General features: G+C 43.3%; 1 protein-coding gene across 6 annotated transcripts in view; it reads right to left on the reverse strand.

Annotated features, from left to right (window-relative positions):
* Positions 1-16,256, reverse strand: part of DGKB (diacylglycerol kinase beta) — a 565,198-nt gene that overhangs the window by 21,389 nt on the left and 527,553 nt on the right. For all 6 annotated transcript variants that reach the window (XM_030550690.1, XM_030550689.1, XM_030550688.1 and 3 more), the window contains one exon: positions 306-426. In XM_030550690.1, the coding sequence (XP_030406550.1) occupies positions 306-426 (121 nt within the window). The remainder of the gene's footprint in view (positions 1-305; positions 427-16,256) is intronic.

The following is a 16,256-nucleotide window of genomic DNA, read 5'->3' on the forward strand; positions in this document are numbered from 1 at the left end:
TTATGAAGAGATTAAAATGTGTCAAAGAGATGTAAATGACATGTCCAAGAAGTATCAACTCCCAGTCCTCTTTTCTCACCACTAGAGAAAACCTCTTCTCACAGTGAGGTGAGAAATGACTATAAGGCGTGAAGACTGAAGTTAAGAATTTTCCTATTCACTTTATCATGTATTTTAATGAAAGAAAACCATCTGAATACATGAATTCAGTAAATACCTACTTTCAACATATTTTCATGAATGATTGTTTTTCAACATGTAGCAAAAAAAAATTTTATAACTAGAAGGTACAATGAAGAGTTTACCTGATGACAACAGATGAGCACTGTGCAAGCCGCCTACCAGCACTTTTCAGTCCTGTATATATCTGACCCATCTCCATGGCTCCTTCCAGACCAACCACTTCCATCAGGTGATCACTCAGATCTGAAACAATTCAGCACACTTCCCTTTAGGAAGACATCAACACTTCAACTACTAATTAATTCTGAAATGGTAAAAGAGCTAGGAATCACCAGCAAAAATGACTGCAATAGGAACTACTAGCATGAGAAAAGATAAAAAGTAGTAGGAACATACTGGCAAAGAAGTAATGGCAATATTATTTTCTAAACTGACTCTACAGTTATCAACTTACAGGCTTACTATGTCTGGACTCACTGTCATCTCATTCCAAAACTTCATGACAAAAATTTCTCTAAAGTCAAATAATAAGTATATACAGTTCTGGTAGCAACCTCTATATTTAGACTGCTTAACACTTTACATCATAAAAGACTCTTTCAAACTTTTTTTTTTGAGACACTTATACCTCCATTGTTTGTAGCAGGTCTTTGAAATTTAGCAACGGAAAGCCCTTGGGCTAGAAAAGTGCCTTTTCTTTGTCCTATAATCTTCCATTCAAGTGGTCTAGGCAACTTTAATTTGGCCCCCTTGTGCTTATGCACTTTGATACAGACTTTATTTACATGATCACACACTATTTTTTTCCACAGGACTTTTGCCTCATTCATTGCACAGGTTGAATGCTCACGGAGATGTAATTAAAGTATCATGGACATTAATCTGGCATTTCTTATTTTGATCACTTGTTTACAATGTAAATATTTTTGTTCTCATGTAATTCAGTGCCAAAATATTGTGTAATAAAAAACTGTAAAATATCATTTAAAACAGTATTATTCAAAAAGTAAAGTTAAATACTAATTGCCTTGATTTCAAGGAACAAGTATAATATAAATTCAAAGTCTTCAGTTCAGAAGACAAAAAGAGACTCTAACCATTAATATATCAGACTATTTTGAAGGGCAACCAAAGTGAGTTAAATCCTCTCTGGAACCCAACTAGGCTTGTTTTGTGTGAACCATTTTACAAGTTCCAGTGAAATGTATGTTGCCAAGAACAGATGGACAAGGAACAGAAACATTTTCTTTCAGTTGTAGATTATGCTTAAATGTCCCTTGCTTTATAGAGTGGCTGTTAATATCTTTGTTTCTGAGAGAGATGCTAGCCAATGAAGTAGAGAGAGGAAGGCTAAAACCTCAGGGGCAAGCATCATGACATTGACAAAGAAAGGGAGAAAATATTAACATGTGCAGCTCAACCTTCACCGTAGGTGGGATTTCATGCTATTTTTTTTTAACGAAGGGATTGAGCGAAACTTTCAAAGGGAGTTTTGTATTGACTTCATTGGGACTTTGGATCAAAATAGTTAACTGAAATCTATGTATTAAAGAAGAAATTTAATAAAGAGTTGGAGTCTAGTTGGGGTGTGATTCTAACTATTCTGTTAAAACCCAGAGAATTTGCTTCTGCCTACCATCCTCATTCTTATTTTCCTCTCTTTCTTTATTTCCTTGCTATTTTCTTTTTCTCAGTGCTAAAATGAGAGAGAGAAGTCAATGTCATACAATGGAAACTAAACAAAAATGAATACAGTTTCCGATTGTTATGGGAAAGAAAAAAAAAACATTAGGAGGGAAAATGGACAAGAATGTAGGTCTTTGACAGCTCCTAACTCTGCATTTCAATATTTTCCATTCTTTAAAAAAAGTGTAAACATAACTTTGTATTTCTGGCTTTCTATCAATTGATGTGTTAAAAGGACAACATTCCCTGAAGTTACTCATATGTATTTTCAGCTTGAACTCTAAGCTTAAACATATTATATTTTTCTCAATTTCCACACAGTTTTAAAAAAGAAAAATCTTACTCAGTTGCCCAACTTCTTCGATTGTAAAAGTAAACAGAATTTTATAGACTATTAAATTGTTAAAACATTTCTGGCCAAAGCAAACATCAAATTCTCATCCACGCAGTAAAAAAAAAAAAAAATTAAATGGAAGAATAATTAAGAACAGATTTTTATTACTGACAGCTCATGCAACATATGCAAGGATTCAGTATAGTGATGTTTTCAGAGACTTAGGGCTTGTCTACATCACAAAGTTGCAGCGCTGGTGAGGGGGTTACAGTGCTGCAACTTAGGAGGTGTACACATCTGCAGGGCATCACCAGCGCTGCAACTCCCTGTTTGCAGCACTGGCCGTACTCCCGTTTTGTCTCGGGTGTAGAGGATCCAGCGCTGGTGATCCAGCGCTGGTAATCAAGTGTAGACACTTACCAGTGCTTTTCTTGACCTCCGTGGAATAAGCAGGTATCCCAGCATACCTGAGGAAGCGTCTGGTAATCAAGCAGGTCTCCTTCCCCGGTTTGCAGGGGGGTTCGGGGAACACGAGAGCAAACCGCGGCGAAGCTGGTCTCCTTTCCCGGTTTGCTCTCGCGTTCCCCGAACCCCCGTGCAAGCAGGTCTCCTTCCCTGCGGTTTGCAGGGGGGTTCGGGGAACGCGAGAGCAAACCGCGGCGAAGCAGGTCTCCTTCCCCAGTTTGCTCTCGCGTTCCCCGAACCTCCATGCAAGCAGGTCTCCTTCCCTGCGGTTTGCAGGGGGGTTCGGGGAACACGAGAGCAAACCGCGGCGAAGCTGGTCTACTTCCCCGCTTTGCTCTCGCGTTCCCCGAACCTCTGTGCAAGCAGGTCTCCTTCCCTGCGGTTTGCAGGGGGGTTCGGGGAACACGAGAGCAAACCGCGGCGAAGCTGGTCTCCTTTCCCGGTTTGCTCTCGCGTTCCCCGAACCCCCGTGCAAGCAGGTCTCCTTCCCTGCGGTTTGCTCTCGCGTTCCCCGAATCCCCGAGCAAGCAAGTCTCCTTCCCTGCGGTTTGCAGGGGGGTTCGGGGAACGCGAGAGCAAACCGCGGGGAAGCAGGTCTCCTTCCCCGGTTTGCTCTCGCGTTCCCCGAACCCCCCTTGAAGCCGCCCAACAGCGCTGCAGTGTGGCCACATCTAACACCACTTGCAGCGCTGGTTGCTGTAAGTGTGGCCACTCTGCAGCGCTGGCCCTATACAGCTGTACTAATACAGCTGTAACAACCAGCGCTGCAAAATTGTAGATGTAGACATACCCTTAAATTTGATGTGTCACTTTTGTTGCTGTAAACTTAGTGCCTGCTGACAGCAGGTAACTAAAGGCCAATTCCTGCTCTTTGATCCACACTGCATATCTCCAAACACAGTGGGATGTTAAACATTTGAAGAGATGAGAACAATTCAAATGCATACACAGTAAGTTAGAGTCCCACAACACACTTCTACCCTACAAAAAGTGAGGTCTCGTCAAAACCGTCACATTTGTGATGGCACATCGCCAAGTGGTGTGAGCTTAGGCCAAACATGAGAATTTTTAATAGAAAGCTTAAGTAAATCATAGTCCAGCTTCAGAAACAACCGGAACTAAAGCCAGCTTAGTGAACATAACATATAATTGATTTTGGAAGGCTTAATTTATGCTCTTGACCCTGTCTCATACATTTGACCAGTAGGGAGCTGTATGGTTACATACATTTCAATATATTTCTGGTAAACTGACTTTGATGACAGCTTAGCTTGAGAAAGAACTGAAAATGGAGTGAACGTTTAGGCCTCATGTCTGAAGGATATTACATGGCTATGGAATACTCCCCTTGAGGACAAAAGGTCCAAATGTCAATGAATGGATGACACTAATTGAGAAACTTTTGGTTTGATATATAAAAATATTGATATTGTCATTAGAACATCATCCATGAAACGAACACCTATGGAAATTGCTTATACCAAGTGAGGCAGTTGAACCACCTCATAGCATTTATGGGGCCTCAAAGGGAAGTGAAAAGCATGTCACATATTGATTTGCCGATGATGCATGACTACTAAAGTTGCTTTGTCAAAGCAAAGGTGGTAGCCACAACAACAAGGCCAACAGGGGGCATAATTTCCTTTTAAAGAGACACGTTTTGAGGTTTTAAAATGCTGCATGCCCTACTTCTGCAAAGATTCTGAATATTACTCCAAAGAAATAAATGTTTACTCTTTATCAAAGAAAAAAACCCTCCATCATTTTGAGCATAGATTATAATGTAGCTGTTTGCTACATTATGTGACTGAACTGTAATGTTACTCTAATTTAGAGCGTAATCTTTTTGGGACAGCGGCCACATTAACCTTTAAGTTATGTACTGCTGCATGCACATTGATAGCACTCAAATAAATAATACAACAAATATTTTCAGGTATATTGTATTGCTGCTGCATTATATATATTTTGTAACTGCAGAAATGACAATCAGAAATGCACAATACATTAGCACAAAATTTTTTTCACTTTAGGTGCATCCGTCATTCACTATAGCAGGTTTTAATTAATGCTAAGAGGTTGAAGATCAGATTTGCAAAAGTGCTCAGCACCCAAAAGTTCCCACTGAGTTCATCAAGAACTGCCAGGCACTGAAAACGTTTGAAATTCTGGACACTTCATTTCGGTGCTTAAATGGGAACTGAACTCTTATAGCAAATCTGGCCTAGAAAGTATTTCAGCATCAGTGTGTGAGAAGAGTGTTTTTTAACTGCTACCTTTGGGTTCTTGAGTAAGTTTGTTCTACTTTAAGCTTTGTGGAAGAACTGAAGGTTCCCACTTGTTTTCGATATCAATGAGCCGATATTTTGTGTGGGAATGTTTTCATAGCATCATGCCTCTCCTGCCCTTTTCCATAAACCAAACTACTTCACGTGCTCCTCGTATTAGCACTATCGGGAAACAAAGCCAGCTCTCATGAGGGAGTGCTAATGTCAGCAGATTCTGAATAGTATGCAGAGGGACTTCTGACCCCTTGCACTCATTCCTGATAGGGAATAAAATCACTCAAGAGATTGCCAGCCCACTTCTTATGATCAGGTGGGGGAAACAGGAGAGGGGAAAGAAGCCCAAATAAAAATCCGCTCTAGTGATAGACAAAATGACGTATATGAATATGAGCCCTTTATGGTACTTCTCAGCCCACGTCCAGACTACCCCGCCGTATTGGCGGGTTAAAATCGATTGCTCGGGGATCGATATATCGCGTCTAGTCTAGACGCGATATATCAATCCCCGAGCGCGCTTACATCGATTCCAGAACTCCATCAACCCGAACAGAGTTCCGGAATCGACATGGAGAGCCATGGACATCAATCCCGCGCCGTCTGGATGGGTGACTAATTTGATCTTAGATATTTGACTTCAGCTACGTTATTCACGTAGTTGAAGTTGCGTATCTAAGATCGATTTTCCTCCCCTAGTCTGGACGAGTCCTCAGCCTCAGAAGATACATACCTGAAGACCTTAACACTATTTAACAAGAAGTTTATATTCTCCCTTAACTAAATATTTCAATATTCAAAGTGAATATACAGTAGAATAATACATTTGAAATTCATCTATGGATTTAAAGCAAGGAAAGCAAATGGGGATGGGGTTGGGGAGGTCCACAGTGTGATTAGAAAAAGTGATTTACACAGAGAACTTTCCCTCTCTAATGGAACTGTGTTTGATATCCAATTTGTCTTCATAATATATAAATATTGCAGTCCTGGCAAGAGATTGAAAGACTCTATTATATTTGGGGTTACTGCACTTACTCAGGCAGATGTGCATAAAAACACTGTTGGTCAGTGGTAAATCTGTCTCTGGTGGCAGTTTGTCTTTGGAAAGAAGGGACTACAGGGCTGACTAAATTTAATTAAACCCTAGTGATCATCATGCTGGATATTTTTTGGTTCCAAAGTTAAAATATAGAATAAGAAGTTGAAAACAGGTGACTTGCCAGAGATCCTTGAAAACCTGCTGAGTTTAACGCTCCACATGACATGAGTCTCTAGTATCTGCTCAGAACAGTGCATGTATTAAAAGTACAATTTTCCATTATGCAGGAATGTGGGGACACTTTCATACAGAGAGACAGAAAAATGCTAAAGATATGTTGTATAAAGTGCTAAAGATATGTTTGATGTCACAGGGTATGTATGATTTAAGATGATCAGTTACTGGATTGCTTGGTGTATGTTAAAATAAATCACCGAAATCATTGTAAACTGTGCTTTCTGATTTAAAAAAAAAAGCCAACAGCAGCTACTAGACAGATATACCCAGCATTTATAATTATTTATAGTAAGCTGCACCTACAGGCCCAACTTAGATGAGGGCTCAGTTATTCTAGTGCTTGTACAGACACAAAGAGACAGCCCATGCCTCCAGGAGTTCATAATCTAAACAGACAAGATAGACAAAGAGTTGGGAAAAGGAAATATTATTACTCCAACTTTGGGTCGTAAACCCATTTTTTTGTCCAAGATTTTCTGTAATAGTATACAATCCTATACATATATATATAGACACACACACACGGACTATAATATATATATATTAGTCCTTGTGAGTGCCTCATACTAGTCTACAAATGTTTATACACATAAACACCCCAAGAGAAACCAAAGGAAGAGGCAAAGAAATAATATATTTTGGACTTACCATTGTGAATTGGTGTTGACCTAAAAATAGTTTTATTGGGATAGGATTTTAAAATTAATGTAATTTGTATATACTTAAAAGGAATATAATGAGTGAAATCCTGGCGCCACTGCAGTTAATGGCAAAACTTACATTTATTTCAATGAGCCGAGGATTCGACTCAATATTTTTTGTCTTGCATCAGTTTAACACAGAGATTCATTCCTCGGATGAAATTACGTAACAGATCAGCCTACAATTGTATATTGGACTTTCTGTACATAATCACTTCCTGACTCTTACCAATCAGGCAGCGTGACAGATTTCCTAAGAACTAGGTGGTGAAAAAAGGAAGAATACAGCCTTATAATTAACTATTTTGTGAATCAGTTTAATGTGCACAAAAAGGTGTTTATAACATTTTTTTCTTACGTTACTTTTTTTTTTTTTTTTTGCTTAACAGATAAGTTCTTGATTAATATTAAAGGAGAAAAAAATGGAGGATTCAAATTAAATCGCACATATCCTCAGTCACTGCAGATAGGACATTCAGAACAAATACCAGCAATTCACATTTCTAATATTTTGAAACAAGAGATGCCATCTTCTGGTTCGGGAGATCATTATGGAAAAGACTTTCATGGTAAAGCTTGGCAGACAAAGTATATTCTTTTTAGAGATTTATTCTTTAAATAGTTTGAGGTACAATGGCATTGAACATATCAGTGCAGCAAAAAACAAAAACAAACAAACCCCCCAGCTCACCCTATTATTTTAATCTGTATACTTAAAAAAGTTATTTGTTTAAGAGAATTTCTCTGTGTTACTCTTGTATCCCCTTCACCCAACAGAACAAAAGCCATTCTATGAAAGGAGTCTAAACTTGGACAAACTGTTAAAAAAGCAAAGTTCCTCTCTGTTTTTATCAAATTTGATTGCTGCAGCTGTTCCCAGTTTCTGTATTTTAAAAATAGCCTTATTCAGTGCCTTGTTGGCTAAAGGCCAGAGTACCATTAGAACATGCTGTACAGAAAACCTCTATTCAGTTACAGATACAGAAATATATTTAAGATCAGTGGGGGTCATCTGCAGCAAACACTTGTAGGGGGAACATGGAATTTTAATGTGCTTGGACCGTTCACCACTTTTAACAGATATTTAAGAACTTCAAACCGGATATCCTTCCATTTGTACTGGGGCTATCAACTTACTGGGCATCAGGTACAACACAAACAAGTCAAGATCATTTCAACTAACAAAAATAGATCTAATTCTCAGATTACTTTCTATGTAATTCTGGCATTTATTTCAATGGCTCCAAGTAATATTGGATAGTTTTTGATCAGCCTATAAAAACGCCACTGCCCAGAAGGAAAGATACAGTAATATTGATGGAACAGTAGAAGTTTGATCAGTGTAAACCAGCTTTGATTTGTACATTTCTAAGACTACTACATACTAAGAAGGGGGAAAATGTTTCCCTTTCAAAAAATGTACTAGTGAAGGTACTGCTGCATCTTCTTCTCAGAGGAAGGATTTTATAGTTTTTCACATGGGGTGAAATTCTGGCCCCACTGAAATCAACGGCAAAACTCCCATTGATTTCATTGGAGCAGATGCACAGCACAAAACCCCAGAGAACTAGGATCTCCATCTCTCTGTTGCACAGCTCTTTGGTGAGACACATTCCTATTTGGGCCCCCTGCTGCACATGCACTCTGTGAGGTTTGGAGCTCTGAACCTCAACAATTTTGGAGGCACTTCCTGGTAGAAAATCCACTTGCATTGCAGGTGAGAAAGCCACACAGAAAATGCACTTAGCATTTCAAAAAGTTTTGAAAGCAAGCAACAGATGACATATTCCCAAATCCAGAACTTTTAGCCATTTCCAGCAGTGTGAAACATCCATGTTAAGATATTTAAGGGGAAAAAAAATCTGTCCATGCCCTCTTGTGGCCAAGAACAGCCACCAAGCAAGCTAAGTCTGATTTATTAACTAAGGGTATGGCTACACTTACAGATGTAGAGTTCTGTGAGTTAAACCAGCCCTCAGAGAGCACAGTAGGGAAAGCACTGCAGTGTCTCCACACTGTCAGATTTAAGAGCACTGGCGTGACCACACTAACCGCTCTTGCATCAGCCACAGACAGCAGTGCATTGTGGTAGCTATCCCAGCATGCAAGTGACTGCAACGTGCTTTTCAAATGTGGTGGGTGGGGTGGAGTGTGTTGAGTGTATGTGGGGGGAGTGAGAGTGGGTTTTGGGGGGGCTGAGAGCACATCAGCATGCTGTCTTGTAAGTTCAGACAGCAGCAGAGCCCCCCTCCCCCCACCTCTCTCTCTCTCTCTCTCATACACACACAGCATTCCACAGTAATGGTTTACTTTGTCTCAGAGCAGATAAACATGCTGGCTGTCAGAAACGGAGCTTTGAAAGGGGATATACCATTCCTGCAGTGATTTCAAAACAATGACAAGTGTGGCCACTTGTCTTAAGGGAATTATGGGATGTTTCCGGAGGCAGATCAGAGCGCAGTAGTGCAACACTCCGTTCACCCTGACGCCAGGGAGTTTCAGTCTAGGTGCACCAAGCTTTACGCTGCTCATGGAGATGGATTACCAAGAGTGCTCCAGCTGCAGAGTCCAGGCGCTCTAAGTGCCCTACCAGTGTGGATGGGTCGTGAGTAAGGGGGCCCGGGGCTGCTTTAATGCGCTCTAACTCGCAAGGGTAGCCATGCCTTAACACTGAACAGAGCATGCTGGTCACCATTCTGCTTGGCTCCTGTACATGGGATAGATCTTACAAGGTGATGAGCACCTTCACTTCCCATGGGCTTCACTAGTAGGTGAGGGAGCCCAGTACCTCTCAGAATCAAGCCCTGAGTAGACTAGCAGGAAAGACAGGTTTCCCACACATTCTTCCCACCTAGTACACCCAGGAATTGGCAGCAGAATTTAATCTTTAATTTGCTCCAGACTGATTATTTACTGTTGTGCTTTGGGTTTCTTTTGTTGTCTAGGCCTATTACAACATAGCTGCTATTCCCATTAATTTCTAAACTGAATACCTTGCAAGAGATCACTAACGAATTAACATCAGAGATATCTGCAACAAATCTGAGGCCCAGAGATGGATATAAACATAATTTGAGAAAACTAGGGTACTTTGAAGTATGATTATATTAAATTTCCAGATTTAGACAGGTGTAGGAACCTCCTTTCTTTGTCACTGAATTTAGAACCAAAGGGATAGTGCCTTTGGAATGAATACTAAACGTCTAGCCAAATGTGTTTTATTTGGCAAGAAGCTAAAGAAACATCTTTAAAGGTTCATCGAGAAAGGAAAAATGAACTTCTTTATAATCTATTCAATATTTACCGTTTTATTTATTGACATAAAGCTACCTAATGACATAGAGGTATTTACATCAGCCAAAGGAAAATAACAACAAAAATATCTATCTATCAGTATAACCACAATCAAGTTAAGGTTCCAGATTTCGCCGTCCCAAGGACCAAAAGAAACACCATCAGCTGGAACTGGCTTAGCAGTTAGGCCATTTAAAGTTCTTTCCAGTGCCCAGGTTCTGGATACTACTAACAAATCCAAATACAAAAAACAACTATTTCATTCCAAACACCAAAGGAAACTTAACAAACAAACATGATTTGTTTTCATTTGTTCGATTGATGGTCTACCACAAATGTGAAGTTTGGTTTTGTTTAGTGAAGATGAGATTTTAGAACATATTATTTGTTTATAGTGCTGCTAGCAATGGGAGAAACATAGATAAGGGCACAGCGCTTGCCCCAAATAATTCACATTCTAAGGCCCTGAACCTACATGGGTATCCATTGGCGTTGACTGCTATGCCCACGTGGGTTCCCACCAACTTTGTCTTCAGTGAGATTAGTCATGGGCACAAGGGTCCATATCAGTGGATGCTGACGCAAGAAGGGTCCCTCAAAAGATTAAGGGCCTGATTCTTATTTACATTAAGACTTCAATACACAACACAACTCAGATGGTGTGAACGGGCCTTAAAGTAAATATATATTTTTTCTGTATAATATAATTTACACCAAATTTAGGGTCCCTTTGCATTGCTAGAGAAACATACAGAGACATGGAGAGTAGGGGAAAAGGAACAACAAACCCATAGGTGGTCACATCTTTTTTAATGTTATAAATATATATGCATTTTATTTATGTGTGTTCTATGTGCAAAGAAAAGTCATAAAGGATATTTCAAATACAAATCCCACCTGAAAACCCACCTCAACTCTGATATCTGTTAGTAGCTATAATAGTTGGGTTGTAGGGTAATTTGAGATTGTCTGCACATTTTGGACCTAATTTTCATTTACACTAAGTCTGCTTTACACTGCCTTAGCAATATACAGGTGCCTTAAAGCCAGTAAAAATATAATTTACACCAATTTAAAGGCCCCTTTAAACTGTCAGATCAGGCTTCTTCTATCTCAGCTGAAATTAATCTATGATCATGCCATTATTGTTACTTGTAGGCACTGGGATATAGGTGAGTCTTCAGAAGGAATATGTATTTTACAAGACAACAGTCAGTTCTTTTTTATTAGCATGCTTTTGTTTGCATTCCTTTTCCATTTTTCTCTAGGTATTGTGGAAAGGCACCTCCTCAGTCTCCCCAGTCTCTGCTGCTTTCAGCCCAGGTGAGAGAGGCTCAGGTAATGCGCTCCCCCTTGGGACACAAGGGAAATTTGCTCCCTGTATCTCCACTAGTCCTGGTTAGTGAATTCTTACCCCCCTTGTGGGAGAAAGTACGGCCTCTCCTCCTGGAGGGTCTCGCTGTTTTTCTGCTCCTGCACTCCTGGCAGCAGGGCGTCTTCTCTCTCTACTCTCCTCCCCTTCCTTCCACAGGAAAGGGTTTAAAAAGGTCTCAGGCAGCCCCAAGTTGGAATCAGCTGGTCCCAATTAACCTCAGGTAGCTCCCCCCTCAGCTGATTCTAATTTACTACCTTGGTAACCTTTCCCAGCTGAACCTGATTGACCTGTGGTTGCCTCTCAGTTGATAAGGAGGAGGGCCTTTTAACCTTCTGTTACTGATTCCTAGCCCTCCCTTGCAGCTATCTGTCCTGAGTTTATCACATATGCCCCCCCCCCCCCGCTCAACACTACAGGGTTGGGCTACTTGGGTCGGCAAACATTGCACCCTTGAAAGGCCATCCGCGTTGCCATGCTTTATTCCGGACCTATGTTGTACTCTGAAGTGGAAGGGCTGTAGCGACAGGAACCACCTTGTCACTCTCGCATTTTTCTCTTTGTTTTGGTGCATCCACTTCAGAGGGGCATGGTCCGTGACAAGGGTAAACCTCCGTCCGAGTAAGTAGTAGCGAAGGCTTTCTACGGCCCACTTCATGGCCAGGCATTCCTTCTCTACTATGGCATATTTACGTTCCCTGGGCAGGAGTTTCCTACTCAGGAACAGGACTGGGTGTTCTTCTGCTCCAACCATTTGGGAAAGAACCACTCCCAATCCAACCTCAGAGGCATCCGTTTGCAGAATAAACTCTTTCTCCCAGGCTGGAGATACCAGCACTGGGTCGGTGCAGAGTGCGGTCCGCAGATCTGCAAAAGCCTCCTCAGCCGCGCTAGACCATCTTACTATGTCCGGACCACGGGCTTTCGTTAGGTCTGTTAGCGGGCATGCCTGGTGGAGAAGTGGGGGATGAACCGCCTGTAGTACCCAACCAGCCCCAGGAATGCTCTGACTTGTTTCTTCCGGACTGGTCGGGGCCAATTCTGAATTGCCTCTAACTTGTTGAGTTGGGGCTTCACCATGCCTCTCCCCACTATATACCCCAGGTACTTGGCTTCTGCTAGCCCAATTGCACATTTGGATGGATTTGCAGTCAGCCCCGCCTTCCTCAAGGTGTCGAGGACTGCTTCCACCTTTCCCAAGTGCGTCTCCCAATCTGGACTATGTATGATGACATCATCAAGATAGGCGGCTGCATACTTGCCATGTGAACGCAATAGTTTGTCCATGAGCCGTTGGAAGGTTGCAGGAGCCCCATGTAAACCAAAAGGGAGGACTGTGTATTGATACAGTCCCTCTGGTGTTGCGAAGGCTGTCTTCTCTTTGTCGGCCTTGGCCAAGGGAATTTGCCAATAACCCTTAGTCAGGTCAAGGGTGGACAGAAATCGTGCTTTCCCCAGTCGGTCAATTAACTCATCTATCCGGGGTATAGGGTACGCATCAAATTGGGACACCTCATTCAGTTTCCGGAAGTCATTGCAGAATCTCGTACTGCCGTCCGGTTTAGGTACAAGGACCACTGGGCTTGACCATTGGCTATGTGACTCTTCAATAACTCCTAACTTCAACATTTTCCTGACTTCTGTTTTGATCTCTTCTCTTTTCGCCTCCGGGACCCAGTATGGCTTGACATTCACCTTCACTCCAAGCTCTTTGAGGATGTGATGGTGAACCTCCGTAGTCCTGCCTGGCTTTTCCGAGAATACGTTCCGGTTGCGCTTGATCATGGTGATCACCTCAGATCGTTGGTCAGGGGTCAATTCTGGAGATATTCTCACTTGGCCAGGTGGGTTGCTCTTGGAAGGAGGTGACCCTAGAGTGACCACATGAGCTTCTCTGTCTTGCCAAGGTTTCAACAGGGTTACATGATAGATTTGCTCCAACTTTCGGCGTCCAGGCTGTCGGACCTTGTAATCGACTTCTCCAATGGCTTCTATTATCTCATATGGCCCCTGCAATCTGGCCAGGAGCTTGCTCTCCGCTGTGGGTACAAGCACCATTACCCGATCTCCCACCTGGAATTTTCGGATCGTCGCTTGGCGGTTGTAGTATGTTTGTTGGGCCTCTTGTGCCCTTTCCATGTGTTCCCGCACTATGGGGGTGACTTGGGCTATCCTGTCTTTCATCTGCAACACATGCTCGATGAGGTTTTTCCCTGGATTCGGCTGTTCTTCCCAACTTTCTTTGGCAATGTCCAGTATGCCACGGGGGTGGCGACCATATAACAGTTCAAATGGGGAGACCCAGTTGAAGTTTGTGGTACCTCCCTTATCGCAAACATTAGGTACGGCAACAGGGTGTCCCAGTTTTTCCCATCCCGGCTCACCATCTTTCGTATCATGTTCTTCAATGTTCTATTAAAACGTTCGACAAGGCTATCTGTCTGTGGATGATAGACTGATGTCCTTAGGGTCTGTATGTGGAGCATGGCACATAGGTCCTTCATTAATTTAGACATAAAGGGTCCGTCCCTTGGTCCGTCAGAATCTCTTTAAGTATTCCCACTCTAGCAAAAATCTGGATTACTTCTTTAGCTATGATCTTGGACGTAGTGTTCCGTAGGGGAACGACCTCGGGGTACCGGGTGGCATAGTCTATCACCACCAGTATGTGCTGATGGCCTCGGGCTGATTTTTTCTAGCGGCCCTACTAGGTCCATAGCTATTCGCTCAAAGGGGACGTCAATAATCAGCAGAGGTACCAAAGGTTCCCTTAGGCATGGTCGGGGCCCATGTAATTGGCATTCCGGACAGGAGGCACAATATCTTCGGACCGCCGCATATATTCCAGGCCAAAAAAACCTCTGCAGAATTCGATCCAGGGTTTTATCTATTCCCAGATGGCCCCCAAACAAATGGCTGTGGGCTAGCTCCATCACTCCCCTCTGATGTTTCTGTGGTACTAGGAGTTGTTCCACGACCTGCTCTTGGATACGGACTACCCTGTATAGGCTTCTGGTTCTGGGTCAGGATTCTTGTTCCTCTCCTTTTATCTGCCCTCCTTTCTCGCCGAGTCTTCCTGGGTTTCCCAGGGGGCGAGAATAAATCCTGGGCAAACTCATGGAAGGCCGGGGGATCACTAACTATCGAGGCCATCCCATTGCTCTCTGGGTCGTTACCACCTTCTGACTCTCCTCCAGGAAGCAGACTGCCAAACCCTGGGAAGTCTCATCCTATGAGGACTGGGTAGGGGAGTTTTGGGACCACCCCCACCATCACCTTAGTGGGGTTGCCCAGGACCTCCATTTTTACTGGGATGGTCGGGTAGTAATTGACGTCCCCATGGACACAGGATATCCCTGTGCGCTTGGCCCGGGATAGTTGATCATACCCGACCAGCTTCCCCGAGACCAGCGTGACTGCACTTCCTGAGTCTACTAATGCGGTGGTCTTTATGCCATTCATTTTAACTGACCTAGTATATCTATGAGGGACCATCGCTACCCCTACTAGATTTATCAGGTCACATGGCTCTCCCAGATTTCCCAGGTCGCATTGCATGGGCTCCTCTAGGTTTGGGCATTGGGCAGGTATATGCCCTATCTCTCCACATGCATAACATCGGTATCCTGCTCGGGGCAGCCCCCTAATTTTCGGGCTGTGAGGCCTTACCCCCCCGAGTCTCTTTCTTCCAGTCCCCAAGTCCCTCCGAGTACTCTGGCTGCTCTTTTGCCTCCTTCCTCCCCTCCAGAGTTCGGCCCAGAGCTACAGCAACTCGAGCCCTTGGTTCATAGACTTGCCTCCTATTCTGGCGCCTCCCTTCCCTGGTGGTCCGAGAAAGTTCCTGCGCTGCTAGATGTCTCTCTACGAGGGCAACTAGCTCATCATAGGAGGAAGGATCATTTTGACTGACCCATCCTCGTATATCCGGCGATAGCCCTCTCATGTACCTGTCCAGCACCATGGGTTCCACGATTTCCTCCGGCTGGTGGGTCTCGGGGCGCAGCCACTTCCTGGCTAGATGGATCAGGTCAAAGAGCTGAGACCTCGGGGCTTTGTTGACCCGGTATTTCCACTCATGGAACCGTTGTGCCCTTACAGCTGTCGTCACGCCAGACCTTGCTAGGACCTCCGCCTTTAGCTGGGAGTAATCTGAAGCTGCTTCTGTCGTCATGTCAAAATATGCTTTCTGTGCCTCCCCACACAGAAAAGGAGCCAGAATACTGGCCCACTGGTCTTGGGGCCAGGCCTCCCACCGGGCTGTTCTCTCAAACGCAAGGAGGTATGCCTCCACGTCATCATCCATCGTCATCTTCTGTAAGTAGTGACTTGCCCGCAGGGGCCGAGTCCCAAGGGGGCCGTGCGCTAGGGTGGTCAGGGCTTTTAACTGGTTCACAACCTCATGCAGGGTGGCTCGATCCTGAGCCGCCTGACTCATCAGTAGTTGATTTGTCTCCTGCTGTACTCGCACTGCCTCCTGCTGGGCAGCTATCTGCACCCTGGTAGCTTCTTGTTGGGCCGCAGTGGCCTGCAACAATGCCTTTACTACATCCTCCATTTTGGGTTTGTTTGTGTTTTTTTTTTTCTCTGGGTTGGGGGGTGCTTTACCCTGCCCCGAGATGACGTGCCACGAAGTCTCACTCTTATCCCACTCCTGACACCA

Source organism: Gopherus evgoodei, chromosome 2 (assembly GCF_007399415.2).
Source record: "Gopherus evgoodei ecotype Sinaloan lineage chromosome 2, rGopEvg1_v1.p, whole genome shotgun sequence".
NCBI classification, from domain to species: domain Eukaryota; kingdom Metazoa; phylum Chordata; order Testudines; family Testudinidae; genus Gopherus; species Gopherus evgoodei.